Source organism: Oncorhynchus tshawytscha, linkage group LG09 (genome assembly GCF_018296145.1).
Source record: "Oncorhynchus tshawytscha isolate Ot180627B linkage group LG09, Otsh_v2.0, whole genome shotgun sequence".
Lineage (NCBI taxonomy): Eukaryota > Metazoa > Chordata > Actinopteri > Salmoniformes > Salmonidae > Oncorhynchus > Oncorhynchus tshawytscha.
The window spans coordinates 44126408-44144871 of NC_056437.1; the positions used below are offsets into that span (position 1 = coordinate 44126408).

Here is an 18464-nt window from a genome sequence, read left to right on the forward strand (position 1 = left end):
GCGCGCGCATCTCTAGAATAGGTGCGCGCTCACCTAATATATGTTACATGATAATGCAATAGCTATAACACTAATGGCACCTGCCATTTATCCAGCAAAATTAAAATAGCCTACCTTGTTGAAGCAGAAGAATGGTCATTCCTGTCAGCAAAACCCAGAACATAGGATTCTTCATGGTGATTTGACCGGTCGTTTATCTGTGTAGTAGTAGAAGATGGTGTTGTCGCTCAGATAGGCTACTACTAACGCAAATCCTGGGAAAAGTGAAGTGTACCAGACTAAGTCCCGGTCCCTCTGACTGTAAAGCAGCCACCAACACAAGCAGTACCAAGTCCCTCCTTCACTAATGTATTGGTCGTGATTTGTAAGAGGCTGCTTGGATAGGCTTCCAGTGGCTTACAAAGACGCTGCTGTCCAGGAGCCTCATTTATCAAAGGTGCGTGCGCACAAAAATACTCAAAATCTTGTGTGCGCCAGTTTTCCCGCAAAGGTTGGTATTTATCCGTTTTGAACTTGAAGGGAAGTGTGCATATCTCCACGCCAATCTCACACCATTCGTGCGCACAACTTCTAGAAGGTTTATCAGATGTATTGCAAGCAAAATGCTTATTGTTCGTTTGGGGAAAATGGGAGGTGTTTGATGGACAGGGAATTATAATAATTTTAGGCAAAAACATTAAAACGTAGGCAGAATGATTAAACAGATGCATTCGACATTGGTAGATCGCATAGCAGGATGTCGTCTAATATTTATTTTTCTTACATTACAGCCTATATGCCTAAATAATAATCATATTGCAGGGCGTCTCTCTTTGCTGACATAATTGGTTTAAATTACTCCGGATACACACCAAATTGATTAATTGGTCATTCAATACCCAAGCATGCTCCAAAGTAAATAGACGGGTAGCCTAGACAGTAGCCTATATGACAATATGGGTAGGCTACAGAATTGCTGTGCGATATTAGGAGCGCGACATCATAGCCTAGTCTATTTAATTTCAGAGCCTGTAGTATACTGACAAAGGCAGGAGATAGAAACACAATAATGTATTGATAAATCAAATATTGAACAACAATTCGTATTTTGCATAGAAGTGTAGAGTGTAGCATTTACTTTAAATTGTTCTAAAGGACAATCAATCATGCAGAATGCGCGGCCAGTGTTTGGCACAATAAGGCAGCATGCATTATTTTGGGGGAAAAGTCACTGCCACATGCTTCCCACACCTCTACAGAAATGTGATCAAATTTGCTATTGGCTTTTTTTTTTAGGAACTATCAGGTAGTGATGCGCAAGTTGACTCATAACTGATTCATAACCTGCAGTCCCCACGGATATATATCCGTAGGGTTGAATAAAGAAAAAACAATACATCAAAATCTATATATCTATAGGCTACATTGAGGTTTTTCTTTCATTATTTTTAGGCTATTTGGCATTAGTGTGTAAGCCTAAACTTTGGGGCCTAACTTTACGAGCCCCAAATAGCCTACATCCAAACGCTTTTGGAAACAGGCAGAAAAGGTTAACGTAGTTACACTGAGGCAAATAGGACAATGTCGGAGTTTCATTTAATAAGAGGAAAGCTGCGATATGGAGAGCTGAAAACAAAGAGAAGAGAGGCCCAGAAAAGTAATGTTTGAGAATGATTTGATGAAGTGGTAAAAGAGGATGATGATTGCATTGCCTATACATGTGATGGTTGTGAGGTGCTATACAAATTCGACTGTCACAAGATGTGACTTCAAATAGGCATATGGCACGTCAAGGGAACTGTAGCCTCCTATTTAGATTGGTTAAATGGAAACTGATATCTGGACACTGACTCTATGTCTATAACCTATTGTATTTTCTCCCTGGTCCCTAATCGTATTTGCTTCAAGAAATAAACAGAGATGACAGAGAAAACATTACCGATGTCAACTAATTTGAAGCATTCATTCTATAACATTATTCTGGTGAGCAAATGTTTATTTAGTCTTCTGTGGCAACATATAAAATGACAGAAGAGAAGCTGCATGTATTTAATTATAGACAAGTTGACTAACAAATAGCCTGCCAAAATTTCTGCAATTATTAACAGAAACATATCGAAATTAGGCAAAATAATATACTGCACCCCTTGTCAAAAAATCGTTCTGCTGTCTCTGACTGTAGCCTACAGTACAGCGCATTTTCTATATTTGTCGGTTAGGGTCGGTTGATGGCCTCAGATTTTCACTTCATCACATATATTTGGGCGGTTGCAGATGGGTTATTAGCAATTGCAGGCGTAGCTGACCCTTGCACCACTAGGGGAGACTGGGGATGGTAACACTTTTCACCTTTTAGATAATTTATGGCAGTGTATTCAAAACGTGATACAAACAATCGACATTTGTCCTTTACAAATTTGTGTGGTTATTATATATGTAAATCAAACTGTAAATGCATAGTGTTGTCTTAAATACAAGGAGTGAAGTGTTACAATTTACCCCATGGTCTGGGTTAGTTGTAACAGTGGGGTGAATTGTAAAATAAAGAAAAAGTGCATAAATCATGACATTCAACTAATTATTGGAGGCCTTTATTGAGACCATGAGAGCAACATTGTCATGTTTAACATTTTGTTTGGCAGAAGAAAAATATATATATATATATAAATAATAAAATGTAACCATTTTTACCCTCCACTAAATGGTCATTCTCAACCAAACACCAACTAGGCTAAAATAAACACATGGAAGTTTGTGGTGTGTCTGTGTGTGTAACTGAATGTTGGACATGTTCACATTCAGTACCACAGTTGTGACAGTGGTACTGTATGGCTGTCCTGTGGTAAAGGCTTGGTGGGCCCATAATGTGCATTCCCAGCACTGCACCCAGACCTCCTTGGACTTGGAATTGTTAAAGTGCTCTATGCACACAATGCAGAAGTTTTCCTCGTTGGAGGAATCGGAATGTTATGGTTCAATCTGCTTGGTTTTGGCTTTTTTCTTGAGCAGGACAGTTTTTGTTGTTGTTGTTCAGTGTGGTTTGTCTTGGCTTGCTTCTTTCCATATGTTTTTTAACCTCTTGGGCGATTTTTGTTGGTGTTGAGTGCTTAGCTTTTGATGCACTTCTTCCAATGCCTGTTTATCCGCCAAAATCACAGTTGTTCTCCTCTTCCAACCCCTTCTTGTAATTTTCCAAGGCTCTGCTTTTTGGAAGGTGCATACATCAACTGGGTTAAAATCAGAAGAGTAATCAGGTGTTTCCCAGCCACAGCCTGATACTGTACATGTGGGGTGGTGCCCTGTGAAGTGGCTGGAGAGGTGGCCTGGGAGGCAGCTGGAGAGGTGAGCTGAGAGGCAGCTGGAGAGCAGTGGGCATAAATTATACACGAGGAAGCTCTCTCGACCCCTTCTCCAGTAGCTTCTTTCTCTCTTTGCAGAATCTGTACAGAGTCACATGACATATGCCATACAACTGTGCAAGTTATTACAACTAACCCTGACCCTTACAACCAAAAACCGTTAGCATTACTAACTTGCATGAAATATCTCTACACAGACTAGTTATTAACTTGATATACGTTTTGTGAATGGAACTATGAAGCAGTTCATGTCATCACAAAGACACATTTGGTCAAAATATGTATTTTCTTAATTCAAAATCAGATTTATGTCAATAGAATCTGCAGAGTTTATCACAGGGACTTACTTTTTCAAATATGGGTTCAGGACTAAACTGATATTGTTCATTGACTACAGCTCAGCGTTCCACACCATAGTGCCTTCAAAGCTCATCACTAAGTTAAGGACCCTGGGACTAAACACCTCCCTCTGCAACTGGATCCTGGACTTCCTGACGGGCCGCCCCCAGATGGTAAAGGTAAGTAACAACACATTCGCCCCACATTCGCCACGCTTATCCTCAACACGAGGGCCCCTCAGGCGTGCGTGCTCAGTTCCCTCCTGTACTCTCTGTTCACTCATGACTGCACAGCAAGGCATGACTACAACACTGTCATTAAGTTTGCCGATGACACAACAGTGGTAGGCCTGATCACCGACAACGACGAGACAGCCTATAGGGAGGAGGTCAAAGACCTGACCATGTGGTGCATGGACAACAACCTCTCTCTCGATGTGATCAAGAAAAAAGAGATAAATGTGGACTACAGAAAAAGGAGGACTGAGCATGCCACCATTGTCATCGATGGGGCAGTAGTGTGGCAGGTTGAAATATTCAAGTTCCTTGGCGTGTACATCACCAACATACTAACATGGTCCAAGCAAACCAAGACAGTCGTGAAGAGGGCACGACAAAACCTATTCCACCTCGAGCAGACAGCCATGCAATCTACATAGACAAACATTGGCAGTAGAATGGCCTTACTGAAGAGCTCAGTGACTTTCAACATGGCACCATCACAGGACGCCACCTGTCCAACAATTCAGTTCATAAAATGTCTGTATTACAACCACAATCCTTGGTTGTAATACTCACTACAGAGTTCCAAACTGCCTCTGGAAGCAATGTCAGCACCAGAACTGTTCGTTGGGAGCTTTATGAAATGGATTTCCATGGCCGAGCAGCCGCACACAAGTATAAGATCCCCATGCACAATGCCAAGAGTTGGTTAAAATAATGCTCACTGTAAAGATCACTTCCATTGGACTCTGGAACATTGGACACACTCTGGAGTGATGAATCACGCTTCACCATCTGGCAGCCCGATGGATATATCTGGGTTTGGCAGATGCCAGGAGGACACTACCTGCCCCAATGCATAGTGCCAACTGTAAAGTTTGGTCTGGGGCTTTTTTTCATGGTTCGCGCTAGGCCCCTTAGTTCCAGTGAAGGGAAATCTTAAAGCTACAGCATACAATGACATTATAGACGCTTCTGTGCTTCCACCCTTTTGGAAAGTTTGGGGAAGGCCCTTTCCTGTTGCAGCATGGCAATGCCTGAGTGCACAAAATGAGGTCCATGCAGAAATGGTTTTTCGAGATTGGTGTGAAGAACTTGACTGGCCTGCACTGAGCCCTTACCTCAACCCCATCAAACACCTTTGGGATGAATTGGAACGCCGACTACGAGCCGGAACTAATCGCCCAACATCAGTGCCCGACCTCAGTAATGCCCCGCAGCAATGTTCCAACATCTAGCGGAAAGCGTTCCCAGAGGAGTGGAGGCTGTTATAGCAGCAAAGGGGGACCAACTCCATATTAATGCCCATGATTTTGAAATGAGATTTTTGACAAGCAGGTGTCCACATACTTTTGGTCATGTAGTGTATACTCAGCATTATGGACTTACTTATAAGCCTACAGCTCAAAAACAGCTTTGCTCTTTTCCTGAGTTTACTTGTGTTAGTGGAGAACAGTATGTAGACAGTGGCATAGAACAGTTTCACGGGTCCCTGCTAGGTCCGAGCAAGGTCCCAGCCCAACCAAAAAATATACACTGAGTGAACCAGACATTATGAACAGCTTCCTAATATTGAATTGTACCCCTTTTGCCCTTGGAACAGCCTCAATTTGTCAGGGCACGGAATATACAAGACGTTGAAAGCATTCCACAGGGATGCTGGCCCATGTTGACTCCAATGCTTCACACAGTTGCGTCAAGTTGGCTGGATGTCCTTTGGGTGGTGGACCATTCTTGATGCACCTGGCACCTACTACCATACCCCATTCAAAGGCACTTAAATATTGTGTTCTACCCATTCACCCTCTGAATGGCACACACACAATCCATGTCTCAATTATCTCAAGGCTTAAAAATCCTTCATTAATCTGTCTCCTCCCCTTCATCTACACTGATTGAAGTGGATTTAACAGATGACATCAATAAGGGATAATAGCTTTCACTTGGATTCATCTGGTCAGTCTTTGTCATAGAAAGAGCAGGTGTTCCTAAAGGGGGTGGGGGGATTATTTATTTTTTGCCATGTGACAGAGAAAAATGTGCTGTTTTATACATAGAGATCCTATTAAATTGACCCTTCACTAAGCCCCGCCCCAGAATGTGGGGCAACCAATCGCAGCGCTCCAATGGATAGCAACTGTTGTCGAGTCTGACACCTCCAACAAGCTCAGGTTTTAAATGCATGGAAGCCATTGAGGGTATTGCAAAAACAGTTTTCATCCAAAATCAAATTGTTTAAATGGGGTACTTGCTCTTGTGATTCCTGAAATGCTGAGCCTGTTGATGCCAGCTCAGCTGGTTAGCTAGCTCACAGTCAGTATCATTGATCACACAACATTGCTAACACTAGCTAGCTAGCCAGTTAATATAACTCAAAATGTACAGTATGTTAGCTAGCTACTGTAAGTTACTCATGTTTGAATACAACTCATCTGCTGTCGACATCAGGATACAATTTGGATACAAGATGTCTACATTAAGGTCCCCAAGAACACAGTGGCCTCCGCCCGGCCAAACTGAGCAATCGGGCTAGAAGGGACTTGGTCAGGGAGGTGACCAAGAACCCAATGGTCACTCTGACAGAGCTCCAGAGTTCCTCTGTTGAGATGGGAGAACCTTCCAGAAGGACAACCATCTCTGCAGCACTCCACCAATCAGAACTTTATGGTAGAGCGACCAGCTGGAAGCCACTCCTGAGTAAAAGGCACATGACAGCCTGCTTGGAGTTTGCCAAAAGGCACCTAAACAAGATTCTATGATCTGATGAAACCAAAATTGAACTATTTGTCCTGAATGCCAAGTGTCATGTATGGAGGAAACCTGGCACCATCCCTATGGTGAAGCATGGTAGTGGCAGCATCATGCGGTGGGATTTTTTTCAGCAGCAGGGACTGGGAGACTTGTCAGGCTCGAGGGAAAGATGAACGGAGCAAAGTACAGATCATTGATGAACTTGCTCCAGAGCGCTCAGGACCTTAGACATCACAACGTTTCCCACTGAGCTTTGCCGATAGTGCTATTTTTCAGTTCTTCATGATATCTTTAAAAAAATCTGCAGCAGACAGGATTATCCACACATACGTAGCAGCTCATAGACAGAAGCATGCTACATGGCAGATCAATCCGAACTCATCTCTCGACATGTCCAGCCCATCCATTATCTCAGCCAATCAACAACACCATCTGCATCGGCATGTTTTGCTCTTCATTGTAATCAGAGGTCTGATATAAATACTATGCATGCCAGTCTCTCTTGGCTAAGAGTTGAGGAGAGTCTGACTCCATCACTTCTTCTTTTTATAAGAAACATGAATGTGTTGAAAATCCCAAATTGTTTGCATAGTCAACACACAGCTCTGACACACATACACTTATCCCACCAGACATGCCACCAGGGGTCTTTTCATACAGTAGTTTAAAAGTTGCGAGCTTGCACCGCGGGACTTAGAGGAAGCCAGCATCACGGCTTCATTGCTATGGACCACGACAAGGGGGAGTGAGAGCACTCATTATGTATTTGGGTCCGAAGGTTTTTATATGACCAATCTGTCATGAGTCCGACCGAGGGTGGCTTCCCTTCCCGGTCGGGTGGCGCTCGGTGGTCGTCGTCACCGGCCTATTAGCTGCCACTGATTGTCTTTCCTCCCCCTCCTTGTATGTTTATTGGTAGCGCCTGTTTGTGATGATTAGTTGGGCTTCTTTAAACAGCCGGCCCGCATGTTTGTTGTGCGGGATTAATTATTGTAACCTTCGGCTCTGTAGTAGAGGAACGTGTTTGTTCCTGGTCGTGAATTTTCAGTTGTACATTTTTCATTCCCCGTGTTTGGGGCCGTTATTATTGTGAGCACCCTGTGGTGCGTTGGTGCATTAAAGAGCACAGCATTGCACTCTCTGTCTCCTGCGTCTGACTCCACACCCACGACACCCGGAGCATTACAGAATCCCGCACCCAAAGATTGAATGGAGTCAGCAGGAGCAGCAGCCAACCCTCTCCCATCGATGGAGGAACGGGTTCTCCACCACACCACCGTCCTCCATCGGATCGGATCTGCGATGGATCAAGTGATGGAGAGAATGGACCGATGGGAGAGGAGTCTCCTCTTTCCACCTTCGGCACTCCCGGCTCCGGACTCCCCATCTCCCGACTCCAGCACCCTCCGTCTGACGCTACCGAGGGCTTATGATGGAGCGGCGGCGGGTTGCCAGGGGTTTTTGCTTCAGCTGGAGCTATACCTGGCCACCGTCAGACCCACTCCCTTGGGAGCGGAGAGGGTGAGTGTCCTCATCTCCTGCCTCATGGGTCGTGCTCTGGAGTGGGTGAACGCAGTCTGGAATGGCCCGGACTCAGCGCGGGAGCACTACCCAGAGTTTTCCCGCCGCTTCCGCACCGTGTTTGATCACCCTCCAGACGGCCGAGCGGTGGGAGAACAACTATTTCATCTCTGGCAGGAGAGGAGGAGCGCCCAGGATTACGCGCTGGAGTTCCGGACCTTGGCAGCAGGATCTGGGTGGAACGACAGGGCCCTTATTGACCACTACAGGTGTAGTCTCCGGGAGGACGTCCGCAGGGAGTTAGCGTGTCGGGACACCGCTCTTTCATTGGATGAGCTGATTGACATGTCCATTCGACTGGACAATCTGCTGGCTGCCCGCGGGCGCTCAGAGAGGGTCCTGTGCGTTCCACCACCCAGCCCCTCCGCTCCCATTCCGATGGAGTTGGGAGGGGCTGTGCCGAGGGGTACCGGAGGAGGAAGCCTTCCCTGCACCAACTGTGGTCGGAGAGGACACACGGCCGTTCGGTGCTGGGGCGGTCCGTCTGGGAGTAGAGATGGCAGGCGGAACGCTTCTCAATCACCCCAGGTGAGTCAGCATCAAACTCACCCAGAACCCCTTGTTGGCCATTTGTTTGTCTTAACCTTTTTCCTTCACTTTTTTCCCTCTTAGCATAGGGCGCTAGTCGATTCAGGCGCAGCTGGGAACTTTATGGATCGCGGACTCGCCCTTAAGTTAGGGGTTCCGCTGGTACCGATAGATTCTCCTTTTCCCGTGCACTCCCTAGATAGCCGGCCATTAGGGTCAGGGATGGTCAGGGAGACCACGGTCCCACTGGACATGGTGACGCAGGGGAATCATAGGGAGCGTATCAGTTTTTTTTATTATTGATTCGCCTGCGTTTCCAGTGGTGCTGGGGATTCCCTGGCTGGCCCGGCACAATCCTAAAATTTCGTGGAGAAAGGGGTTCTCCAGGGGTGGTCAAAGGAGTGTTCTGGAAGGTGTTTGGGAGTTTCCATCGGTGCCACGTCGATAGATCTCCAGGTAAACGCTGCGCTTCCCAAGAGTCACGTGTACCCGTTGTCCCAGGAGGAGACGTTGGCGATGGAGACATTGGTCACGGAGTCGCTGGGACAGGGGTACATTCGGCCCTCCATCTCACCCGTCTCCTCGAGTTTCTTTTTTTGTGAGGAAAAAGGAGGGAGGTTTGCGTCCGTGTATTGATTATAGAGGTCTAAACGCCATCACAGTGGGGTATAGTTACCCTCTACCTCTCATCGCTACGGCGGTGGAATCATTTCACGGAGCGCAGTTCTTCACAAAACTGGATCTCAGGAGCGCGTATAGTCTGGTGCGTATTCGGAAGGGAGACGAGGGGAAACCGCATTTAGTACCACATCAGGCCACTATGAGTACCTCGTCATGCCGTATGGGTAAAGAATGCTCCAGCCGTCTTCCAATCCTTCGTAGACGAGATTCTCAGGGACCTGAGCGGACAGGGAGTGGTGGTTTATATCGATGACATTCTGATCTACTCGGCCACTCACACCGCGCATGTGTCTCTGGTACGTAAGGTGCTTGGTAGACTGCTGGAGCATGACCTATACGTAAAGGCTGAGAAATGCGGTTTTGGGGTTTTGCCAACTACTACTGGAGGTTTATCCGGGGTTTTGGCCAGATAGCGGCTCCCATTACCTCACTGCTGAAGGGGGGCCGGGTGCGGTTGCAGTGGTCAGCAGAGGCGGACGGAGCTTTCAACAAGTTGAAGGCGCTGTTCACTGATGCGCCCGTGTTGGCGCATCCAGACCCCTCTCTAGCATTCATAGTGGAGGTGGACGCGTCCGAGGCTGGGGTGGGTGCCATGCTATCACAGTGCTCGGGTACGCCACCAAAACTCCGCCCCTGCGCTTTTTTCTCAAGGAAGCTCAGCCCAGGGGAGCGTAACTATGATGTGGGGGACCAGGAGTTGCTAGCGGTGGTTAGAGCTCTGAAGGTGTGGAGACACTGGCTTGAGGGGGCTAAGCACCCCTTTCTCATCTGGACCGACCACCAGAATCTGGAGTATATTCGGGCAGCTAGGAGGCTTGACCCACGTCAGACAAGGTGGGCCATATTCTTCACCCGGTTCCGGTTTACATTGTTGTATAGACCGGGCTCCCAGAACGTAAAGGCTGACGCACTGTCCCGCCTTTACGACACGGAGGATGGGTCCACCGAACCTACTCCCATCCTTTCCACCTCAAAACTGGTAGCACCAGTGGTATGGGAGGTGGACTCGGACATCGAGCGGGCGTTACGCGCGGAACCCGCGCCTCCTCAGTGTCCGGCGGGGCGAAATTACGTGCCGTTTGGTGTTCGGGACAAACTGATTCGGTGGGCTCACGTCCTACCCTCCTCGGGTCACCCTGGGGTGACGAGGACAGTGGAGAGCCTTCGGGGAGGTATTGGTGGCCTACTTTGGCTAAGGACGTTAAGGGTTATGTCTCCTCCTGTTCGGTGTGCACCCAGAGTAAGGCTCCTAGGCACCTTCCTAGAGGGAAGTTACAACCGCAGTGAGGCCCCCGTGTTTGTACCGGGGGACAGGGTCTGGCTCTCGACCCGAAACCTACCCCTCCGCTTGCCCTGCCGGAAGCTGGGTCCGCAGTGTGTAGGGCCCTTTAAAGTCCTGAGGAGAATAAATGAGGTGTGTTATCGATTACAACTCCCTTCCTATTATCATATTAACCCCTCGTTTCATGTGTCTCTCCTCAGGCCGATGGTAGCTGGTCCCCTGCAGGACAGTGAGGTGCCGGAGGTTCCCTCTGGACATCGAGGAGTCCCCGGCGTATACGATCCGGGCCATTCTGGACTCAAGACGCCGGGTGAGGGGCCTGCAGTACCTCGTGGACTGGGAGGGGTACGGTCCGGAGGAGAGGTGCTGGGTACCGGTGGGGGACATCTTGGATCCATCCATGTTGAGGGATTTCCATCGCCTCCATCCGGATCGCCCTGCACCTCGTCCTCCGGGCGACCTCGAGGCCGGTGTCGGCGCGCTGCGGGAGCCACACGTCAGGGGGGGGGGGTACTGTCATGAGTCCGACCGAGGGTGGCTTCCATTCCCGGTCGGGTGGCGCTCGGCGGTCGTCGTCACCGGCCTATTAGCTGCCACTGATTGTCTTTCCTCCCCCTCCTTGTATGTTTATTGGTAGCACCTGTTTGTGATGATTAGTTGGGCTTCTTTAGACAGCCGGCCCGCATGTTTGTTGTGCGGGATTAATTATTGTAGTAGAGGAACGTGTTTGTTCCTGGTCGTGAATTTTCAGTTGTACATTTTTCATTCCCCGTGTTTGGGGCCGTTATTATTGTGAGCACCCTGTGGTGCGTTGGTGCATTAAAGAGCACAGCATTGCACTCTCTGTCTCCTGCGTCTGACTCCACACCCACGACACCCGGAGCATTACACAATCATATCGAGTGGTTCCAATGACGAATTTTGACGCGAGCCACCCTTGCCTTGTGTCGTTCTTCAACAAAGATGGCTGACAAAACATTACGGTGGAACCAGATGTAAGTTGTTATAACGTCATAACGAGTCAAGCAAAACATTTACAATTGAGAGGAATATGTTACTTAATGTAGAGACAAACATTTGTGCATATTTTTTTCATAGAGTTAATTTATGAAAATAGCTATTTAGCAAGTTATCTGACTAGCTAACATTAGCCAGCTAGCTAGTGTTAGGAGAATGAATTTGAAATTCGTGTTCTATAATGTTTTAGGGACTCCTGAGAAAATAAGCAAACCAGGCTGTCGTCTTGTGAAACAGTGGATGTAAAGAATCTAGTGAGCTAAAGTATTTACTGAAAATTGAATGTACAATTGTGTAAGCTTGCCTTGCAATGCAGCTAAAGTTACATAGCTAGCTAACTATTTACTTGCTTATTGTGTAGTGGAGGATAAACATAACTGTTTGCCTATGGATGTGTAGCTAGTTACAGTATGTAGCCGATCTGTGTATGGTCCCTAAAACATTAGGTTCTGAACTAATATTCATACCAATCAGTGAATACTTAATTTGGTTAGGAAAAAAAGTTGCTTTCAGAACAATTATTTTTGATTGAAAATAAAAAAGCTTTTGACGTGTGGAAGAGGGAAAGGAATGTGATGGGAACAGCAATTTGTTGCAAGTTGGGGAGGAGGGCTAATAGCTGAACAATAGACTATTCAACCTTTACTAAAGAATAGTCTAATAGCCAAACTAGGAGTGTACACCCCCTCCTATTACAGAACGACCAAGGGGTAGCTTGCTACTCAATGTAATAAAGTAATGACTTTTCAAATAAGTTACCTTACACGTTATGTTGGCTGACAATTTGTTAGCTACGCTGTCCTTACGAACCACATAGCATATCATTAAAGCAGTATGTACCGGTATGTTAGCTAGCTACCTAAAGTTAGTAGTTATACAAAGTAGTTATACGTTAGTAGTAATCAAACTTGCCAGTGTATTAACTATAGGCTATCTAACTACCCAACATTTATTGACTTGATTATTCTCGTTATTCTTAGCTTAGCTAAATGGTATAGTCGTTGTGCTTTCTCAATGGACATTCGGGTGCTTTCGTAAATTCGCTCTGGCTATATATAGGCTGGACAATAGAACAAGTGAAAACTCACCCAAGGCTGAAAAACGGCTGAAGAACGTTGGCTAAACTGGAACACTAGCGTGAGCCCTTAGCAAATTAATGGACTCGAACGTCCGCAGAGCTCATTTTGACTGGAGTGATGCTTAGAATTCCATTAAAAATGTATCTCTTTTTATTTTACCACTATAATCTGTTCTTCAGACGAAACTGGAAAAACAAACTTGTGTAGAAAGTAAACATCTGCACCTCGATGGTGTCAACTGTGCTTATGTCTGCGTAATGAATAAGTATCGAAAAAATAAAAACTTTGACTATTTCTGGTCTAGCGATTGATGACAAATGAGCTCGCTGCCCAGACTTACATAATTACAAAGACTAGATTCTCCTGATTAAAATGGTGCCCGGGTAACATTTTTGCTTCCGTCCCTCTCCTCGCCCCTACCTGGGCTCAAACCAGGGACCCTCTGCACACAGACAGCCACCCTCGAAGCATCATTACCCATCTCTCCACAAAATCTGCTGCCCTTGCAGAGCAAGGAGAACTACTTCAATGTCTCAGAGCGAGTGACCTCACCGATTGAAACACGATTAGCGCTCACCCCGCTAACTAGCTAGCCATTTCACACTGGTTACACCCGACTTGAAAAAAATATAAATATACACATTGCGAGATATTTGGCGAGATAGACAGACATGCCTATATTTCCCCCATAGGAAACCGCAGAGTTCCAATATTATTTTTGTTGTTTAAATTTTAACTACAAAACAACGTGAGCAGGTCTCATTGCCAACAATAGCGAAGCAGGCAGTGTGATGTTGAACAATAAGCTGGGAATAGAACTTTCGAAAGGCGAGTTGGTTCCACGGTGCTTAATAGAACTAATAGGAGCTGGCAGGATGAAAAATGCACTAAAATAAGGCCTGTTTTTTTGCGATTACTTCAAAACGACGGCAAGCAGCTGGGAAATATGGTCATATTATGAAACTGGGCTCCACGGCGGATGTAGAAAGTAAACATCCGCACCTCGATGGTGTCAACTGTGTTTATGTCTGCGTAATGAAAAAGTAGGGAAAAAATAAAATATTTCTGTATATTTCTGGACTCTAAATACAAAGCTCCTGATTTAAAACGATGACAAAAACCAGGGATCCTCTGCTTGCTGCCCAGACTTACATAAATACAAAGAAGAGATTCTCCTGATTTAAAAATCCAGCAGCACATTTACCACATGTAACAGTTTTGCTTGGTCAAAGTGATTTTTGTCTGGAAGTAGCTAGCCAATGTTAGCTTAGGTGCTTGACACCGTTGTAAGGCCAGAACGCTCAAATCAACCCTACTTCTCGGCCCGAACATCCAGTGTGTGCTTCAAGAGCGAAACAGTCTGAATTTACAAACTGACAATTTTGCTCTGAATGGAAACAGCATAATATTAATCAAATGAATCCCATATACTAAGTTATTACAAAAAAGGTTTTGAATTCTCTGGTAATGCCAATACGGAATACTATCAAATGCTTCTCAACGATGCCCTCTGGTGGTCAAACTAGCAATAACTTGCAGTAACAGAAGAAATGGCTGAGAATTAAATGACGTGCCACAGAATGCTGCAGCAGCACGCAAGGTGTGCCACAGTATGACTCAACTTTTAAAGGAGGACCCACTGTAGTCCACAAATCCAGAACAAATTCAAGAAAATGTACACTATTATATAAAGTTCTTATTGCAACTTCCTTCCATCTCATATTGCTCAAATAAACAGCAAGCCTGTTTTTTTTTAAACCCAGATAAAGCAACACCTCATGGTACAATGCCTCTCCCCTATTTGACCTAGATAGTTTGTGTGTATGCATTGATATGTAGGCTACGTATGCCTTTTTAAAAATGTATGTAGTTCTGTCCTTGAGCTGTTCTTGTCTAATGATGGTATGTATTATGTCATTCTGTGTTGTTTTGTGTGGACCCCAGGAAGAGTAGCTGCTGCTTTTGCAACAGCTAATGGGGATCCTAATAAAAATACCAAATACCAACTGGTTCAACTGGCTGACTGAAGTGCAAGGTAAGATAGCAGTTCAATTGTTAGTCTATCGGCAACTGCATATTATTCCATTTGTGATTTGAATGTGTATTTTAAATGTTTTACTGTGTACTCCGTAGATGGAGAATGTCCTCCTCCAACAGTGGCATTGGAGTTTGCTACCGGTGCGACGGTGGTGCCACCCCTGGGGTTTGCGGAAACCCAGACCATAGAGTTCCTCCACACAGCGAGAGGCAGTCTCACTGGTCAGCAGAAGATAAAGTACCCAGAGGCATACACGTGTGCTGTGACACTAAGGCTCCCTCTTCATAGCAACTATAATACCTTTAGGGAATTCATGACCTCAGTGTTGCATAAACACACCTTAGTGGAGAGTGACATAATAGTTAGAGCATTGGAGGGTGTCGGGCAGAATCAGAAATCTTTAGGTAACATTTATAGATAAGATGTTTTATTTTCATAATATGCTTGTGAGATACTTGTCATTTAGAATGTATATTTTTGTACTATAGTGTTGGCCGTTTGCAGTTATCATTTCTCTGTCAGGGCTCAGTTACTTGGGCCCCAGAAAGGGGAGAGGTCAAGCTTGTCTTCATATGTAAACATATCTTTTAAACCATGTGAAGGGATGATTGAGGAGGAAGCAATTACCTCTTGGCTCCACAATGTCTGTGTGCCAGTCACTCCCTACTTTTCCCATCGGGGAGAGGAGGATGGCAGTGTCTGGAACCATTCTATGTTCACTCTGAGGTTGTGCTTATCTTGACCTAGAGGCTCACTCTCCTCTCCGTGAGCTTGTCCAGGATGGGTTGTATTTGGGATGGGAGTGTGTAAAATGACAATTGATATATACCATTGGATGAGGTAATGTCTTGGTACTATTTTGTACCAAGAAAGAGATAAGAGCTTCGTTTAGGAGACCAAACTGAAGGATAATTTATAGCTAAATACTGTCTGGCAATGGGATACTCCTATCTCAAGTAAAATCTTTCTTTGTATAATGTTCTTAAGATCTGTTATTTGTCATGTCGACTATGGGGTTGGATCTTTGCTACAAAGGATCTCAGTTGCCATTATGTTGACACTCTCAGAGAATTCATTTATAGACACTGAATTGATCTGAGAGTCACAGGGCTATGGTGAAGTTCATATAATTAAAGATGGACTTTATGATAACTCTGACTTGTGTGTGGTTTTCATTCATCTGCAATTAAACTCATTATAATCCATATTGTTGTGTTTGTCTTGGTGATTCATGGTTTAGTTGTTTTTCAGAAACACTATTAACCAATATCCTTTGCTGATATTGACTGACGTTGACTGAAGTACTGCTGCCGTATTGCAGCCAACTCATCCAAATCTGATAATTTGATGTCCTACATTTAAGAACAAATTAAATTAAACCATTATCCTTTTATTAGAACTATATGCAATGATAAAGCTTCCCATCCATTGCATTAAGTGGCAGCTCCACTTCTGGGAATTGCACCTTTGTAGTGACTTATCAAATTCCAAATGCATTGATATAAGAACTAGATCCACTAGTCCAAGGCTCTCCAACCCTGTTCCTGGAGAGAACCCTCCTTTAGGATTTTGATCCAATCTCAGTTGTAACTAACCTGATTAACGTATTAACCTGGTAATTATTAAAATCAGGTGCGCTAGATTAGGGTTGGAGTGAAAACCTACAGGACAGTAGTTCTCCAGGAACAGGGTTGGAGAGCTCTGCACCAGTCCAGCTTCAACCACATTATTCATGCTGTCACAATGTGTCAACAAGTTATGTTGGTAACTGTAATAGGCTGCTGTACGGGAGCCAAAACACCGGTCTGTTAGAATCCCTATCTTGATTTTTTTTAAATGAGGTCTGTAGGGTGTTAATTTTAATAATTTATAAAAGTCCTGTTTTAATTTCCATTAAGAATGTTCTGTTGCCGTCCCACGACAGGCACGCTCTGAATGCTCCAATCCAGTGTTTGCAGTAGGCTCTCCTGGGTCGTGTTGTACTAAGCGGAAGACAAATATTCTGTTAGCAGATGGCGCTGTTGTGCTAAAGAGCCATAGAGCAAAATACAATAGACCTCAACCATAGGCCGTATATCTTAAAAGTACCGGGTCTCTCCAAATTTTATTTTTAAAAGTCGTGATGGAATGGAAGTACCTAACTTTTGTTATGGCCATCTCTTTCTAATCTCTGGTCCCAGTCCGTTAAGAGTTGAAGATGTCTGTCGTACCTTTCTAGACACCCAAATCATATAGTGTGTATAGGGGGAGGGTGGAAGGTGTTTCCAAAAGAAGGGAATACAGTAATGGCAAAGCAAAAAACAATGATGAATAATGGTAGATAAATCCACAACCCAATAGGGAAATCAACAGAGCATGATAAAGTAATTCAAAATCAAAGGTAAATGGAGAGGCGGGGTATATGTTGAATGGAGAAGTACTTAGCTTTTGGGAAGGTCTCCTCTCATCCTTCAACTCTGGTCAAGGTCCGCTCCAAGTTCAGCTACAGTACGAGTTGTCTAGTTACCTCAACGGTGTCAGGACCACTGCGCACTGCCAACTCCAGTAGTACCTAAACACATAGATATGTCTCTGAACCCACTGAGGGGCCATAAACCTTGAGACTATTTTTTTAAGGACTGAAGATGTCTCTAGTACCTTTGTAGAGACCAAATCATACAGTGTGTGAAAGAGGGGGAGTCTTACCTCGGGTACTGTGCAAGGAGGAGGGGGTTTTCAAAGCCTTGGTTGATGAAAAGTTCACTGATGGTGGCGTCCTAATTGGTGGTGTTATTATTGGTGATATAAAAATGTACTGATTCAAGGACTGAAAAAACAGGAGTCGTTAACATTTCTAACAGTATTATAAAAATGAACTGATTCAAAGGAACGAGTGGCGCTGAAGATATAGCGTCCAATCCCTCGTCCCAGTAGGGGAGTATCAGGGGTGTAGTAAGTCACGTTGGAGAGTCGGAAAGAGTGGCGCTGAAGATATAGCGTCCAATCCGATTGTTCCAGTGACATTTTATTTTTATGTAGCTAACAACCCCTAAAGTATTCGATTATTTAATCTCTGCCAACTCTCAGAGCCTCCTCCCTACTGTATGATAACAATCGTGCATTGACAGGAGATGCAGCTTTAACAAACTAGCAACAAATACAAACAAATTCTTCAGACAAACATCACTATAGCTAGCTAGCTCGCTACAATAGCTGGCTAACGATTTATAGACAACTATTTTAATGTCAAAGGCAGGCAGATCTAGCTCGCTAACATTGGTAGCTAGGTAACATTATATTATCTAGCTACTTTCTTTACAGCTGTTACACCACTCTCACTCAACACATTAAGTTAACGTTACCTGGCTATTGATGGTTAAAGTCCTTCTCTTCTGTCCGTGAGCAGTTGTCTGGTGCAATCAAAGATGGTAAATTATATTATTTTCAGGAACTGGGCAGCCATTGTTAACTAGCTAGATTTTTTTTACCTCAGAAGAACAGTTAACAACCAAATCTATTACTCATATTATACTTATAGTTGAATCGCTGTGACATATGAAATACAAGTGATAGTGTAATCAATGTGTAATAACTATGTAAAAAAATGATGAACATTTATTTATGAATTAT

General features: G+C 44.7%; 1 protein-coding gene across 1 annotated transcript in view; it reads right to left on the bottom strand.

Annotated features, from left to right (window-relative positions):
* LOC112258000 (opioid-binding protein/cell adhesion molecule-like) overlaps window positions 1–520 on the bottom strand; it is a 545358-nt gene extending 544838 nt beyond the window's left edge. The window contains exon 1 of the mRNA XM_024432028.2: window positions 115–520. Within this exon, the coding sequence (XP_024287796.1) occupies window positions 115–175 (61 nt within the window). The 5' untranslated portion in view covers window positions 176–520. The remainder of the gene's footprint in view (window positions 1–114) is intronic.
* Between the last annotated feature and the right edge of the window lie 17944 nt (window positions 521–18464).